Source organism: Cyprinus carpio, chromosome A21 (assembly GCF_018340385.1).
Source record: "Cyprinus carpio isolate SPL01 chromosome A21, ASM1834038v1, whole genome shotgun sequence".
Lineage (NCBI taxonomy): Eukaryota > Metazoa > Chordata > Actinopteri > Cypriniformes > Cyprinidae > Cyprinus > Cyprinus carpio.
In genome coordinates this window covers 11,956,848-11,975,230 of record NC_056592.1, presented here as the reverse complement: position 1 = coordinate 11,975,230, position 18,383 = coordinate 11,956,848, and the positions used below count along the sequence as shown (strand labels likewise).

Sequence of the window (18,383 nt, the reverse complement as noted above, 5' to 3'; positions counted from 1 at the left end):
ATATATTCATTTATTATAATGTTGGAAACAGTCTGTGATACAGTTTTGGATTCTTTGACAAAGGTTGCAGTATTCAAAATAATAGCAAATCACTTTTTACAATTTAAGGACCTTGCTAAAAATATATATTTTTTTCTTTCGCAAAAAAATTACTATTTGCACTTTTTTAAATAAATGATGTCTTTTCAGGTTCATAATCCTTTTTTATTTTTTATTGTTTAAAGAATAAGTGAGTAATATTATATATTTTTTATCAACAAAATTTTTTTTTTTTTTTATTATAGTTTTCTTATATAAATTTTTTTTACTTATTTTTTTTTTATTTTTTTTCTATTTTTTTTTTTTTTAGGTTATGGTTGGTAATGATGCCCGTGTGTCCTCTCTGACTCTGAAATACGTGCAGTTCACCGATGCCGGCCAGTACCTCTGCACGGCCCGTAACTCCATTGGTCAGGACATCCAGAGCATGTACCTGGAAGTGCGCTGTAAGCTAAACCACAAACTTCTCTCTTTGTCCTTTGTAGGTTATTTGTCTTGTTGTGTTTAGGGCAAATGTGTCTAAGCTCAATGAAGTGGACAGACTGTGATTTCTCAGTGTTCCTTTTGATCTTTGTCAGCTACTAGCTTTTGTTGGCTACTAAAACAGCAGGAAATGGATGCTGGAACCAAAAATAAACTTAATCATCAAGACTTTCTTGTTTGCCAGAAACTAAAGCAGCTCATTTTTGGCAAGTGAACAGTAGATCCACCAGCTAAACCCAGCAGACCCACATGAACCAGCCTATTGAGCTCTTTTATGGCCACATGAACTAAAACTATTGATAGTTCAATCTTGATTTTTTTTTTTTTTTTTTTTTTTTTTGATTAGATTTAACAAAATAAATTATTTTTTAAGGAGTTGGTGGTTTGAGGGCTTTTTTAAATGTCTGTTTCAAACAAATTAAGCTTGCTTTCCACCAAATCAAATCACAGTGCCATGTACTCAAATGTGTTTTATAGCTTTTGGGCTTATTTCTTACATTCAGAGCTCTTCATATGAAATGAAATACTGCCATCTTCACATTCTTAAAACTCAATTTTGAGAGCAAACGCTTATTTTATTAGATTATGTTTACTGCAGTTGGCTGAGTGCATTTTTGTGCCATTTGCCAGGTAGAGAATTACAGTAAAGCTAGCTTTAAAGTTATTTTCATCTGCATTTTTACGCATTCTCACAATCTAGTTCAGAAAAGTGGGAGGGAGTGAAGCTTGAAGTGCAATGAAAGTCTAATTGGATTAATTTTTCTTGCCCTAAAATTCGTCTCCCATTCCTGAGATAGCATCACAATGTGCAATTGATAGAAATTGTGTGGAAATGCAGTTTGCCACAGCCCGGCTTGTGAGTAATCAGCTTCTTGGTTGAGCACACAGAGCTTTTCGCAGTAATTAGTGATAAGAAAAGGTGCTTTGTCTGCTTCAAATGATCCTAGATGGGATTGTTCACTCCCATGCTCAGACATTTGCGGTTTGGGTTAGAGTCTCCCATTCTGTTTTGCATGACTGTACATTGCTTTTATTTCCTACTTTTTACTTCAAGTTTACACTTAAATGCATTTTACTGTACATTGCTTTTATTTCCTATTTTTTTCTTCATGTTTGTAATTATGTGGTCTCAGGCTGGCAGCCAGTTGGAAAGAGTTTATTCTAGCTATTTGAAATCAGTATCTTTATGCAAACTTTTGCTGTTTACTTACATCAACATGGTAAGAACGTGCTCTCCTGAAATCGCACATGAACTCATGAATCATTTCATGCCTTCAAGTTGCCAATATTCATTTCAACCACTGCTGTGATAAGATTTCATTGGCCGTTTCATCCAAAAAAGAGACATTATGTTTTGGGGTGCTGACATTATCTCAGCAGCGGTGTTGCAGCCTGTGGTCCTGAGATAGCGATAAGATTTGAGTGGATATGTGTCTTATCAGACCAGCTTTATGGGAAATGTGATGACTCAACTGCATGTATCAATCCTGGAGTGAAAAGTCTTGTTAGCCGAAGTGAACATCAGGAGGTACAATCACAAGCAGACAATAGAGTAGATATCAGAAATTGCAGTTCTGTAAGGTAGTTTAGGGAATGATGGGTGATGTATGCCAGCTGGAAGCCGTCGTATTTTTTGCCCCAAGGTCTTTTTTCTGGGTCTTTCCATGTTTTGGTTGGTCTTTGTTTTGGTTTGTATGATTATGTGTGTTATTAAGGTTGATGGAAATGTGGAGGTGTTTGCGTGGGTTTTCAATTGGGATGGTATTACGTGTGAGGCCCTCGCTCACCCAGGCGCCTTCGTTTCATGGTTGGTTGAGTGGCGGGCTGTTGTTTAGTGGTGATAATACTAATGTCGTGATGTTCTACAATACTGCTGCTGGCTTCTTGCTGGGTGCTCGGTATTACTGGTGAAACCTATCAGCCTTTAGATGCCCCCTCATTAAAGTTTTAACCCTAAAGACGTGTTTGACAGTTATAATTGCTTTCTGAGCTCATTTTCAGTATACAGTACTTCAGAACTCTGTTGCATTTGATATTCAATCATAGCAATAGTGCACAATAATTACATTTTTTTTTCTTTCCAGTATTTTATGTTCCTTGTTTATGTACAGAATAGAGCTGATACACACACCTACCAACCCTTATTAGCCCACAAGTGCTAAGTATATAATGACTTGTTTTTATTGTGTAGTAGAATAATTTGTGTCATTTTAGTTCTCCAGTCGCTTGACTTTTTGATTTTGTTTTCGTATTACTGGCTGATAACATTAATTACGATAATTAAGTTGCTTTCTGTAAAGCAATGCATTGTGAATGACCCGCATGGAGCATATTGTTTTTGGGGTCTTGCAAAGCACAGATTGTGATGTTTAATTTGTTGCATCTAAATACAGAAAATATTACTTTTTGTGAAATGTGGGTTCATTTGAAAGCAAACTAAAGAAACAGATTTTGATTTTTGTTTTGTTTGGTTTAATTTGAGAGAATATTAATTTTTGTTTTTTGGATCAGATCACAGCATTATGAGTCTTCTACTGTATATAAGAGTCATGATGTAGCATGAAGCAAAAACTAGACTCGCAATCCCAGGAAATCTATTTCATGCAGAAAATATTTGATTATTGAGCACAGGGTCAATTTTTTCAAATACAATGAATGCTTTTTACATACAGATTTGCATGCTCTTTTGCACAGCAAAGCAGTGTAAAGATGCATTCCAAGTTTAAAGAACACTCTTTTTCAATTTATGCATGATGAAGCAGCAGTGTAAAGATGCTCCAAGAGCCTTTTTCAGTTTCCAGAAATGCTTTGCTTTATCACAGTCAAAAATTACAATTTTAAATTAAACTAAAAAAATCATTACAGGCCCTCAGATTAACTTTTAAATATTTATTTAATATTTTATAACACTTGTGGCTTTGTCTTACTGGTTTAAACACTTTCAACAACAGCTGAAACGGCAAACGGTGATCTTGTGACTCATTATAGGCCCTTTATAGAGTTACACTTTCTAAATGACATAAATCAGCAGTAATATTATACACTCCCATAAACTCTTGCACATGATGTCACCACTCGTGAGCAGGGCTTCATCTCATGGTTCTCAGTAAGGGGGCTTTAAATATGCAGTTCACTACTGCATGAGAGGTTGTTTTTGACTGTTCTGTGAAGCTTGAAATGTTCTCTGTCACTGTCCCTGTTCCCATGGCACATTTTACTAAGTGTTCTGTTAAGTTTTGAATGTTAGGTTTTTTTTTACTTTTTTGTGTGGCCTTTCTCCATGGCACATTTTACTAAGCTCTCTCTCAGTCTCTCTAATGGAGACAGTACGCTTCCATTCTTTCTCACTCTCTCTGTCATTCAATAATTATCGAGCGAGGTGAATGCCAGCGGTGCAGAATAGGAGGTCACTGTCATTGCCATGGCAATGAGCTTCCCTTAACCAGCTAATTTCTGTGTCATGCTAGCTAGGTCAGTAGAGAGGCGGTGCCTTGACGTGGCTTTTTTTTTTTCTCTGACAGGTCACTCCGGAGTCCCAGAATGACTTTGGCAGTTACAACTGTACGGCTACCAATGTCATCGGCACAGAGTCAAAGGAATTCATTTTGGTTCAAGCAGGTTTGTGAATGTTTAGAGAATGATGTACAAAAATAGCAGCTACTTTACATTTATGGTGAACATGAATCAAGCACAAATTGTCATTCAAAGGTTCTAATTAGCTATTCACACATCCCTTCTTACAAATTGTGTTTTAACACAGAAAAAACACTTCTAAAATCCCACTTGGTACCAATTCATAATCCATTAAATGCAAAAGGTAAATCTCCCCCAGACAGAGATGTTTTAGCTCCAGATCAGAGCCTGCGCTCGTATTTTTTAGGCTGAGACTCTTGGGTAATAAAAACAGCAGGGTATAATTTTCAGGCTGCAGTTTCGACGGTTAAATGCGACTGTGCCTCTGATATTTTTGGTGCTCTGTAAAGTGGGGCAGATGTGAAATGGTGTGGAAGGCAGTGAGGTGATTATTTAGTCTCAATGCGATGAGGCGGTGCAGGTGTGATGCCTCTCTTCTGCCTCACAGGCTTTAGAGCCACCACAATTGGATTTTATTGTGTGATAAAGTCTAATTTCTTTAAAAGCAAGTGGCTTTGGTGTGATGCCTCTCTTTAGTGTCGCATGTTTTATAGTTTCTTTAAAAGCAAGTTTTACTAAGGATATTATATGATATATAAATGTATTTTCCCTGAAGGATGAATTATGTTGTTGTAAACCTTTTTGTAACAAAAAGCAATTTTTTTTCACAGTTCTGACTTGTAGCATTGAACAGAAGGTTTATTTTTTGCTACTGTGCCTTTAAGACTTTTATAAAAACAATTTTTTTTGCATGGGAAATGAGAAAATGTGCTGTGGGTTTGTTGTTTGCATCCAATACTGTTTATAGATAACTCGTCCATTGATTAGATATTATTTGCAAAGGTTTATTTGCATTGTATTAGTTTTATTATAGAATGATTATTGAAATGTGCTCAGTGAATTGAAAACATCTTCTTTGCAAAGCTTTAATTACATTCTAACAGGATTACGAATAAATATCAGATTCATGTTTCTAACTTTGGGATCCCTCGGGAGGATATGCAGAGGAAGATTTACTCAGGCCAGCTAAATGTTTGGCAGACTTCCCCACATTTAAAGGAGAATGTGTCATTTCTGTGCCTCTAGTGGCACCAAACAGAACTGCAGACTGTTTGGAGGAGTGTTTGAAACTTGTTTGAAAACAATAGTTTTCCTATTGATGTGCCTGTCTGATGTCCGAAGGTTGGAGAAGGTTAGAACAAGCCATTTTTTGTAGCTTTGTTCCAAGTGTAGCTTTTTTTCTGAAAGTTACAGTATGTTTTCATAGTACATCAAATTCTTTCATCTTAGAAGTTCAAGGAAAATTTGATTCCTCATGATATGACCACTTTTAACAATATATTGGTTTGTCTGAAAGATATTTTACTTGTGCTTCAGGGAAAAACTGTACTGGCCACTGCAATAACTGTTCCCTTGGTGAACTATTCCCCAAGCCCATAACAATTTTTCATTGAATAGTTTGTGTTTTTCTTTTGTCTCATTTTTGTTGTGCCTTTGTTGTGTGTTGGGTGTGTGAGAAGAGAGTTATGTAAGATTTTGTGCTTATAAGTAAGTGTGTGTGTTCTCTAGATGTGCCTTCGGCCCCCTCTATCGAGCGTGTGGAGCCGTATTCCAGCACAGCAAAGGTGGAGTTTGATGAGCCTGCCTCCAGTGGAGGAGTGCCTATCCTCAAGTACAAGGCTGAATGGAGGATAGCAGGCCAAGACTGGACTGACAAAGAGTATATAGCTGGGGATGGTAAGTATCCAACACACACACATGCACACACACACATTATAATAATATTTATTCAGAACTGGAAGCAATGAAAAGAAAAAACAAGATAAATGAGGCTTTTGGGAGGCTATAAAAGCTTTTCCTCATTTGTGTGAAGGTCAAGCTTTTGTTTTTATAGCATTGTTTTATACAGAAATGAACACAGATTATCAGATGATTGTATTAGAGCAAGGATTTTAACTGAGTTATATTGTTTTAGTGCAGCTGTTTTTAAAAACACCGTCTTAAAGCAGACGTGATGCGGCAAGATTCCAGCGACAAGCAATTTTTTCTGTCTGTGCTTAAAGCAAAAATATAAAACCACAGCCAATCAGAACAGTGTGTGTTTGCACACTTTCTCGCACTTGCAACACACTGCGTAGTGTATTCCAGATGGCCCTTTTATGGTTTTTCTTGAGGAACTTGAGGAATTTGTACTGAAGCTTGTTTCCGCCTCAGAGTAAAAAATAAAAAAAGAAAGTTATAAATAAGAAACATGCACATTGTGACATATGAAGTCACACTGTACAATTTAGATTTATAATGTCACAATTATGAGTAATAATGTAGTATTTGTGGTATATATTTTGATTTTATAGTTTGTAATTTCGAGATTTTGAGTCATATTATGGCATTTAAAGTCACAATTATGAGTAACAAAGTTGGAATTGGTAGATATGAAGTCACATAAGATATAAATTTAGTTATGAGTAACAAAGTTGGTATTGTGAGATATATTGTAAATTCACATTACAAAATACAAAGTCACAATTATGAGTAACAAAGTCGCAATTGGTACAGTAGATAAGAAGTCACATTATGAGATATAAATTCATATAGCAAAATACAAAGTCACAATTCAGTTATGAACATAAAAGATATGAAGGCACAATTACGGTAAAATTGCAATTACATTAAAGTTGCAGTCAAGAAAAAGTCGCAATTGTAAGATAGAAAGTTACAAATTAATTTTACTCTCAGGAAGAAATGGGCTTCCATAGATTTGTCATTTGATAGCCTCTCTGCGGTTTATTCATGTTTGAGGTTTAGTGTGCATGAGGAGCTGAATTTTGGTGCAGTGAGGTTTCATTGTGTGCAACTGACAGCATGTAGTGTTGCTTGTCACCATTGCAGCTGGTTAGGACAGAAATTTTGATTAACATGGAAGTGCTTTTATTGCTTGTCACACTGTCGCTTCTCACCTAGTTAAGATGCTGTAGTATACTTAAAGAAGAAAACAGCAGTCTATGACGCACATAGAGCCACCCTCCCATAGTCAATATAACAGCTAAACACTTTCCACAGCTGCTAGCCATTTCAAATTGTGGCAAAATACCCTTCCCCGCTGCCATAAAAACTCTTTCATTGACCATATTGCTTGGCAAGCATGAAATGCGATGCAGAGTTGACCAAAAATACAAAGCTCAAATGTAGGAAAGGGACGGGGTTCAGTTGAATGCTAAATAAGAGTGCTCCAAGCAGTTGTCACAGCCTGACATGTGCTCTGTTTGTCTGTGGGTACTGTCTGTCTCTCGGGTTGGCGGGGGGAGAGATGTCAGTTTGCTCACTGCTGACAGTCTGCTCGCTCTGCCAGACCTCCTTGGGACATGCGTCAGAACAAGCCTCACACACACAAACGCAGCCTTTCACGAAGCAGTCTACCAGCCACCTACACACAAACCCCTGCTCAGCCAATGGCTTTTTGATCACTCAACCTTTTGTCAGTCAGTCTCTAATGCATTAGATTGGTATATGATAGTCATGCAGCTGGCTCGAACACAAGGTACCAGATTGAACAAGAAAAAAAATAAAAAAAAATAAAACACAAGCAACACATTCTGGTCATTATTGATATATGATTGATGACTGATGTAGGATAGCAAGAGAGAATATTTCTTCTGAACTGGTTCTTTTTTTCATCATTCAGTCAAATTAATTAAATGGAGAACTTTTGGAGTTAAATTGTGGGTGGTAAGATGAAAAACTATAAAAAGCATTTCAGATTCATAACTTACACTGTAATTGAAAACTTTGATATTCATAAAATTAATGATGAAATTTAGTGTTCTTTACTTAAGTGATATCATAGTGGAAAGAGTGCTGTTGTTTTTATATTTATTAAAGAATACGGAAAAAATGTATCACGGTTTCCACAAAAATATACCTCTTATTTTTTATAAGAACCAAATCAGCACATTTAGAATGATTTCTGAAAGATCATGTGAGAGTGAAGACTGGATTAATGGCTGGTGAAAATTCAGCTTTGCCAACACAGGAATGAATTACATTTTAAAATATACTGTATATAATTTTATATACATGAAAATATTTTCGATTGTAATAACATTTTAAAATATTACTGTTACTACTGATTGTTTATCAAATAAATGCAGCCTTGGTGTGCATGAAAGACTTCTTTCAAAAACTTTTGAATACTAGTGTAAATTAATATAAAATAATTCACATTTTAGACAAAATGTGGCCAGTTATTTTGTTTACTTTTGTTCTGCCAAAGAAAATGGTTTCAAACGAACCCAAAGTAGGGTTTCTGGAACAACACAAAGAAATATCAGCACTCTTGTCCAACGCAATTAGACGATGAAAACAAATGGTTGTAATATAATACAAAAATGAAATGTAAGATGCTGCATGGGGACCTCTGGGAAAACCTCTGAGTGATGACTAGGATTCCAGGATCGTTTTTGGATCAAACTAAAATGTATTTTACTACAAATATGAAACTCAGAATTCTTAGCAGGGTCTTCTGGGAAAACACACAAAATCTATGCCCACAGAACTACCCATAAAAAGTCCTGCAGACTTTTCTCAGAATTGGAAACCCATTATTGATAAAGTTTCACTCACCACTCGCCTCTTTGTTTATTTAATATTTTGGCTTACCGGTTAAGGCTTGTTTCTCCTTATATCCTTTCTGCACATTTTCCCTTAAAATCTGGATTTTCTTTTCTTTTTTTTTTTTTTACTGTTAAGACACATATCTCTATTCTCTATAATGCTGAAGGTCATGTTCTGAGATAATATGTGCAATTTGATAAGGCAATCAAATTAGTATATGTATGTCATATCTAACAGTTTTTGAAAGGTTTCTTATATGCTTTGTTAAAACCAGATATATTTTATCGTCTAATTCCATGTTTTTACATCAGATATTTTATTGGAGCTCTAAATCTGTCTAAACCAGGTCTCAACTTTATCACCATTGTTGGGCTGAAGCCAGAGACCACGTATGAGGTCAAGATATCAGCCATCAACGGCAAGGGTGCAGGAGAAAGCAGCCCCCCTGAGAGCTTTAAAACCCAACCTGTTCGTAAGTGCCTCTCTTTTTCAGTCCCTCTTTATCATATGACCCTGTAGTGCTTTCTTTACGCATCAACCCCCCGTCCTCAGTGCAGCAGCAGACCTCACTACCCACAATGCATCCCTGCCTTGGACCCTGCTGGATTCTCAGTCCCAGGAGATGCATTGCTTGTCCTCTCTGTGTGCTTCTGTATTTATATGTGGATGTGTGTGTTCATTTAAGTCTGTGTCCGTGTGTTTAAACAATTTCCTGAAGGTCATCATGTCACTGCAGCCTCTCACCTCAGCAGTGCTTCCCAGTGATGTGGCAGTCCTCCCCGTCCGTCCGGCTCTTCTGCTGGTGCCAGCATGTGCCAGGCAACAGCTGTGTCTCGTGTCTACTGAGAGCTGTGTGTTCTGTTAAGTGTTGTCCGTGTTGATTGGGCACTCTTCTGTAGAGTAGATAATGAAACCCTCTTTAACCTCATATCTACAAACAGATCAGGATTAGACTCTCAGAAATTGTAATCTTCATGAAGCTGGGATATTTTGCATTTGTACAGCATTTTGAAGATTTGAAGATAATTCCAGATGGAATTTCTCATGTTTAACTAGAACTTATTACTTTGGCTCTAATGTACACTAGGTGTGCAATGTATGTAAGCCTGTTTCTGCCTTAAATAAAAAATAATAATATTAATATTTTAATGACTGTATTTCCAAATTTGATCATAATTGTTTGTCATAAATGTGATTTTCTTCATAATTGTACATTTCTAATCTCACAATTACAACTATTTATTATAATTGCAACTAAATCTCAATTGTAGCTTTACAGCTCACAATTGATTGTGACTCATTTTTCATAACTGCAACAAAAATATCAATTTTGGCTTTAAAGCTCACAATTTTGATGCATAATTGTGGCCTTGTATCTCACAATTCAGACTTTTTAGCTTTGACTTTAAAATTCACATTTCTTCTAACCAGCTTTATATCTCATATTTAAAACTTCGTGCCCCAATAATTGCATTGTTATATCTCATATTACTTAGTTTTCATAATTGTAGCATTAAATTTCTATCTCACAATAGCAACTTTATCATAAATATATCATAATTGTGACTCTGTATCTCACAATTAGGACTAAATACCTCATTTTTACAATTATATTTTCATAATTGCAATTTTTTAACACATACTGTAATTGCAACTTTATATTTTACTTTTGTATTATTTTAAGCTTATTTTTGCACTCAGGTGGAAACAGGCTTACACAGCTATATGAAAGTCAGGTGAAGTTTGAGGTTGGTTTTTTAGTGCTTGTTTGACTTTCTGTTGTGGAGCTCTCCACATTAATGAAACATCATCCATATTTAGATTTCACAATGTAGTTTTCAAATTTCCTACAAATCTGCTGGTTTAATTACTGCATGTTGGTTCAGAATGTTCCACTTAGAAAGGAGATTATAAAAGTCAGTTTGCAAGAAATGTGGGATGAGCAGAAACACAGTTCTAGTTTGATTATTCAATTTCCTTCTGCACTCGCAGGGATTAAGTGACTAAAGTTTAAAGTTCCTTGTTGCTTTATTAATCCTTTTTATTGATCCAATTCAGTTGATTCAAAAGCACTTTGTAATAACATTACAAAAAAAAAGGAGTCACATGACAATAAGCTTGATTTCCATTTGAATTCCCAGAAGCTTTGGTGGAATCTTACAGAAATGGGTAAAAAGCTAAAATAACACAAAACAAGACTTGTTTATTCTTCTTTTGGATGTACAATAACTCATGGCAGGAGTGAATTGCTCCATTGATGTAAGTCAGAGACAGGTTGGCATGAATTCTTATCTTACTTTTCTTATCATGTTTCATCTTTGCTTCAGCACCCTGTGTTTTCACAGTCCCCACATTCGCTCTCTCGCCTGCACTCATTTCACAACAGCTAATTGGGTCACCCAGCTTTGCCATTTTGGGACTTAACAAGTCATTCACATAGTATATTCTGGCCAAATGTGAGTCAGCAAGGTGATTTTCTCACTGCTTTATAAGATGAACCCCAAAATGGCAAGTTGGGATTGGCCTCTATTTTATTTATTCCTGTTCTCATGTTCACTGCTTTTTATGGTTCTCATCATGTTTTCCATTTTGTTTTGTTCCACTGGACATCAGACTCCCCTTTCAAAAGTAAGTGTTCCATCTCTCTGCTCTCTTTCTTTTGCATTTCTGTTTGTTTTTCCATTTGCTTCCATTTCAGCCATTGCAACACTCCTGCCAAATCTTCTAGTAAGCCTTTAGAGAAGATGGTAAAAGCTTGAATAGAATGTTAAAGGCTCCATGAAATGGGTTATAGAGTGCAGTTTTCTTTCCTGCGTTTGATGGAAGTCAAAAGGACTCGTCCTTTTTAGAATAGCCAATAAGCTGTTACAGTACTTCACAGTCATGAACAGTGATTGGACTTTGAGAGAAATTGCATTTATAATTTACTGAGAGGGCACAGTTTCTTACTAGAGAGCATTTGATTGGACAAAAAAATGGTGAGGCGTATAGATATGGAGATGGATTCATGGATTTCATGGGGCCTTTAAATGAAAATGTATTGAGAATGAGTATTTTTGCTTCAAGTGGACTCAAGATATATCTCTGTGAAAATTAAGTGAAACTTTCTGGGGGGTTTTCGCTGAATTTAAAACTCATCGCAGTAGCCTGTGCTTTAAAGAACTGTGACGACTCACATTACTGTGTATCTGTCGTTGTACTGTACTTTCCAGATGGAATTCCATTCTATTACTCAAACAGGAATCAAGGTTTGCTAGAAGATCATTTAAAATCTTAATTTTTTTTTCTTTTCTTTCATTGATGCTCAATTTAAAATATTGCTTTTTATTAAAAACCTACAGTAAATATGCACCTGGTTCAACTCAATTATGCCACATGGAGCAATTAGCACTTGATTAATTGAATCAGGTGTGTTAGGTTGTGGCTTGAAATGGAAATTTTGTCTAGGCTCCCTGGGCACTGTTGATGAAAAGCCACCGTTTAAATGTATATGTTTGCTTCTTAGTATAAAAGATGGTTGTTGGTATGTTTGCAGTTATTTCTCCATTTTCATTCACAGTAATACACATAAAATCCACAGAAGTCTCAAAACAAGCTATTTATTTCAAACTCATAGGATAGTCACAACCTTCTTGGGTAATGTTGGTATTTAATTCATAGTTTGTGTGAGGGTGATTGCTTTGCAAAAAAGCAATTTTAAAACAGTCGAACTGTAGAATGACTATTGTTTGTTTATGTAACGAAAAGCAAATAACATTGTGATGAAGCTGTTGCTAATTTAATTGACAGTATTTTCTTGTCGTGACTCTCTATTGTTCTCATTATCCCTGACAAGGATCATTTGACTTCGGAAGCTTTCTCATGATCATTACATGGGGGAATAAAAAAGAGACGATGGGTGAGGCAGAGACCTCATCTCGTAATGGTAGTGTGATGTGGTCGTGTTCAGATGAGATTTATGGCGTTGTCTGCTCTTTCTCTGGAACTATACCTGTGTGAATTTAATAGGTGATTGGCGGGACAATGATCCAGGCACTTCAAACACTTACTGATCTTTTATCAATTTGTACATGACAAAGCAAAACCGCCGGCAGCATCGACACTTGTCAAATTACGGCTTCGCAAATCTGGTGACAGTTTATTTGTTTCGGGCTTCCAAACCAAAGCGAAAATTACTTTTGTTGCAATTCTTCAGAAACTTCAGAAGTAATCCTAACAATAGCGGAATGTTTTTGCAAGCTTTCTTTTCTCTCTTTTAATATGAACAGTCATAATTAAGTTGTTTTTTTTTCTCAGAAACAATGAGTCTTGCTTTATCTAGGGCAGAAAATGTGTTAAGGCAATAATTCACCCAAAAATGAAAATTCTATCATTTCTCAGTTTACAACCTCATGTCATTCCAAACCTATATGCTGTGATTTTCTCAATGTCCCTGCTTAAAAACTTTCACCAGCCTAAACTAGTTTGCAGGTCTTTAGGTGGTCTTCTAGGCTGGCCTCTTGACTGATTTTAGATGGGTTTTAGGCACTTTTTTGGAGCTTAGACTGGTTTTGGTGTTTTCCTTTCAGTATGTAGAACACAAAAGGAAGGTTTTTCCCATACTTAGACAATTTACAGTGTCCACTGGTGTAAAAAAAAAAAAAAATTAGTTTAAAATACAATATCTGATGAGTTGGTTTTAACATCTTGTGACCAAATATTATTAAACCTGTGTCATAGACATCATATTTAATTCGAGACAAGCTATACAGTTTGACTTGAGAGTCAGTTATGACATAATTCCATTCTGTTCCTCATATAAAAAAGCTATCGTATGACAGATGTCAGACGACTTGTAACATAGTTTATGAGTCATATGGACCACTTTTGTGGTGCCTTTGTAGCTTGATATACTGGTCACTATGTGCTTCCATTGAAAACATGAAGTCAGAAATGATTCTAAATGATTTCACAGACAAAAATAAAAGCATACAGCTTTGGAGCAACATGAGGTTGAGTAAATAATGTTCAAATTTTCACTTTTGGTTGAACTATTTCTTTAACAGTTAGGGAAGTATGACAGATTGACTCAATCCATTATAAAGCAACATCATGTCTGCAGTGAGTGGCGTAGTTTGATGTAGATGGAGCTTCAAGTAAGATATACGGTAGTGCCCTCAGGTGCGTGTCAGATATTTATCACCACAGGCCATCCTGCAGTCTCAGCCAATAGAGTGCCCAGAGTGCTGGAGGATGAGGAAGACAATGACACAAAAGACATTGTTGCCAGTAGCGTGACTGAGAATTTCTCTCCTCAAGAGCAAGGATCCATGCCTCTGGCCTCCACAGCCTGTGGAAATTGTAAAAGAGCACTATATAATTCACATTACTGCGGTATGTGCTGCAGGGACCAGTGATTCAAAGCTTGAGAGCTCCCTCTTCATTTTATGTGCTTTGAGCGTGAATGAAGAGGCTGGGATTGTGTATGGAGATGGAGTGATGACAAAGCTAGCTAGGCCTGTCACGTAAGCGTTAGAGGCAGGATTGATGGGCACCTCTGGGAGTTTTCTGATGGATAATGCCGCCTCTGCAGCTCACTGCGGTAGGGTCATCTCGGGTGACAGCTAAAATATTCACAGCGACAAATAGGGGCTCTTTCTATTGCTGTGTGCCAAGCTTTCAGATGGCTAGCCTGTGCACAGGTCACCCTGCATCCAGAGAGCACGTAGACTCCACTGACAGAGCCTTTCTTTAATATGAATGGGATCACCACAGACCGCAAAGGATCAGAGAGCTTGTATTTACTCTGTCTGAAATGCAATAAGAGATCTTTGATGAAATGTATTTAAGTATTGATAAGTGAAGTGGAGTTGGCTTTTGAAAATTTTAGGTTGTACTTCATCAGATTGTGCTCACTTATTTAGTACTCCTGAGAGATAGTTTAAACTAGGTCTATTACATAGCACATCTGGTGGATCACAGTGGTTTCTCTGCATCAGTGCAGGTGAATACATCTCTCACAGATCGAGACACAGGCCAGCGACCTAGCAGATGGTCCACGTCCTCAGGTAGAGTTCTGGAGTGCTTTAATTGTGATCACTGCTGCAACTGCATTAACACCCCCTTTATTCCCCTTGGCATGAAACACTTACGAAATGATAATCCTTATTATTCCGCAGAGCAATTTTCTTCTCTGTCTGAGACGCTCTGTGTGCTTTGAAGCTCGGCCTCTGCTCTGTGATATCTACAAAGCACTATACAATGTAACTACCCCACAGCATTTTATCAGACCACATCGGATAATACAGTTCCATTTTAGCATGTATTTTTTTCATCTGCAGTGCAGTAGACCAAATTGAAGAACAGAGCAGTGTTTTGTGAGATCAATAAGCCTGCAGTGACTAGTTGTGTGCAAGTTAATACACTGGAAATCAGAGAGAAGAATAATTGTGCATGTTTAGGTAAAGAGTGGTGTTTTGTTAGAGGTTATTATTTGTGTCTCGGAACCCGGTAATATGTGGAATCTTATCAACTGCCGTCATAAGCATTAAATTGTTTGTGCATGTTCCAGAAGTGGCTGTTCTTTGAAATGTTGTTCTCTTGCTAGGAGTGATGGTGTCATCTACTGTATATGTTCTTTGTACTTGAAATCAGCTTGTGTTGCTCTCTCAAAAAATGTGTAAAAGGTGATTACGTACATTCATTATATTAATTACTTGGTTTGATATAGCTCTCTCCTTAGTTTAGTACCACAGAATCAAACAGTTTAACTGTTAATCTCAATTCAATACTTCATGAGCAAAAGTGCCTGGGTACTGTACATTTTATTTTACTATGTTAAAATATTTCAGATTTAGAGTTTTTTAAAAAAGAAGTTTAAGGACCAGTTAACACAGAACGCATTTTCCTTCCACTGCACTTTATATTAATATAAATAATATGATATTATTACCATTTAAAATAACTTTTCTGTTTTAATAGGTTTTATATATTTAATTTACTCCTATGATGACAAAGATGAACACTTGCTCCAGTTTTCAGTGTCACATGATCCTTCAGATATCATTCTAATTTTCTGATTTAGTGCTTAACAAACATGTCTTATTATCAGTGTTGAAAACAGTTGTGATGTTTCATACTTTTATGAATCTGAGATCCATAAAAGTAATTGTTTTTCAGTATTCTTTAAAACATAGAAAGTTCAAAAGCACAGCATTACCAATTACTGAACTAATAAAACATTATAAAAAAGAAAAAACTTTCTGACCACAAACAATTGAATGGCAGTGTATATTACGTGGGATTAAAAAAAAAAGTATACAGTAGTTATTTCTTTATAGTTATTCTTATATAGTTATAGTTATAGACTTTATAATTATTTCAGTTTTTTTATTTATATTTACATTTTGAATACTCTATTATCTAACTAAATTAAAACTAAATAATAAACATGTATTCAGTGAACTTTTTAGTATTGTGATGTTTGTTTTGTGCAATTAAATGTTTGGCATAATTTTAATGTACTACTTCTCATTAGACTTTGTTACCCATGCCACATATCCAACTTTACGACCAAAGTCTAATAAGATTAAATAATTTCAAATAAAATTTTGCCATGCACATACATTTTGTCATAACTCTGATCCAGAGGGAATCCCAGTAACACCCTTCATTTTCACCTTTGCTTATTTTTGGCAATATAGTATACAGTATGTCTGTGTCTATACACTTTTCATTTGGGTCGCATGCACTTCTGCCTGGACTGGTTGAATGTTGATGAGGTGTGATGTACACTAGTTAGTTATTATGAAACTGTTGCAGCAGTTACTCTGCAATCAGTGCGTCACAACGAAAGCACATCTCACCATGTTCTCACCATCTTCCAGTGTCTTCAGAGACTCCAACTTCCATTCCTCCAACCACTGCCGACCTTAGTGAGTATGCCGACTGTGTGCAGTGTCGTTTGCCACTCTTTATCCGCCTGCTACACGTTTGTTCGCTCACCTAGACCATTGTCCTGTTGAACGTTTGTTCGTTTATGTGGTAGAGAAGCGAGACTGTGTAGATGTTAGTGAGGGCGGGGGAAGTGAGACACTGGGATAGTGCTCATGACCCTCAAGCCTATGTAGAGAACCATCACTAACATCCGCTTGTAGACCAGCTCACCTGTCTAACATGTCAATGCATTGTATACATACAGGAATATGACATGAACCGACATGCTTTTTTGTGCTAATGGTTAATGGTTTATGAACTCGTGATGTGTGCTGATTTTTTATGCCTTTGGATGTGCAGAAAGTTATAGAAACAGCATGACACATGCAGTTCTCCTATGGTGCACTCTGAGATATTAATGAAACGTGTTGCGTACTGTCACGAATGTGGAAACTAATGGAGCTGTCTTCACAACATTAAGCAAAATTGTCAACATTAGCATTCTTAGGAATGCGTGACATCTGACAGAGACGCGAGCACAGATGCTTTTATCTGAAGAGATTTCCCATATAGCAGCCATCAGTATGGAACAACCTGTGTTTAAGTGCACAAGGTCTCATGATTCAAATCGACAAACTTGTGCAATCACCAAATTAACAACAGATGTCTTATTCAGACAGAGAAATGACAGGTTCTTTATCTTAGAAGTAGGCAGTTGTTTGACTATTGTTTGCTTAGTTGACATTGACTGGCAGGTTTAAGACTGCACCAAACTAAACTTTCTCGGATGTCAAAGAAATTAAAATATAATAGTGCTTTTTAGGGTTGTATGAGTAGATAAGCAAACAAAAGATCTGTTCTTTTGTGTGATAATGAGTCATAATCAGCATGAAGATTTTAGACTTTCTAAATTGCTTGACAGCTACAGTTTATAAGGAACCCTGGTGGTTTACAGACACTCATTTCAGATGGCTTCAAAGTGAATGTGAATGTTATTGCTTATTTGTATGTGTAATGTGCCTATTTGTTCTTTTTTTATTAGTACAGTTATCTGTCTCAGATTGCAAACTTAAACACACCTTACAGTATTTAGCCAGAAGTTCTTTAGAAAATCTTTAGAAAGCTATATGACATATAGAACTATTCTTGAATGTAAGTGCATTGCAAAGAAGATGAAAATTTAGTTTTTATTTCCATTCAGAAAACTTCTTCATTGTTATTAATAAAATAAATATTGTAGGCTTTTTTTTTTCTCACTCTCAAATTTTGTATGGACCCCAGTATGGAAACCCGTTTTAGCAGATGCTTTGAAACAGTGTGGCTTCCATGAGGCTTCAGTTTATGCATTTTTACATGTAACTTAAAGGTCTGAAGGTGTACATTTGGCATCATATCCAGTATTTTACTTGTAGTATTTTACTGCAGACCTCTAGTTTGTGATGGAAAACAATGCTTCTTGTCTTTAGCCTCCTCCACCCTTCTCAGCTACAGTCCTGAGCACATATGTAAACGTCTAGGATCCGTTTTGTTTTCCATCCTGATGAATAATCCCGGATCAACATTTCATGGTATTGTCCCAGACATGGGCAGTCTCTGCCTTAATGCTTCTCATTTGCCCATTCTGTAGCATCCAGCTTCATGTCCAATAGATGAGGCAGGTTTCTATCTGTACGGTCAACATCACTGAGTTTCCTCTGCCTTTA

At 36.4% G+C, this 18,383-nt stretch overlaps 1 protein-coding gene across 1 annotated transcript in view; it reads left to right on the top strand.

The window, feature by feature from the left end:
- Window positions 1-352: 352 nt before the first annotated feature.
- The window catches only part of LOC109045661 (neural cell adhesion molecule 1-like), a 32,971-nt gene continuing 14,940 nt past the window's right edge, over window positions 353-18,383 (top strand). The window contains exons 1-4 of the mRNA XM_042711462.1: window positions 353-485; window positions 5,725-5,892; window positions 9,113-9,238; window positions 16,632-16,750. Coding sequence (XP_042567396.1) covers window positions 353-485; window positions 5,725-5,892; window positions 9,113-9,238; window positions 16,632-16,750 — 546 coding nt within the window. The remainder of the gene's footprint in view (window positions 486-5,724; window positions 5,893-9,112; window positions 9,239-16,631; window positions 16,751-18,383) is intronic.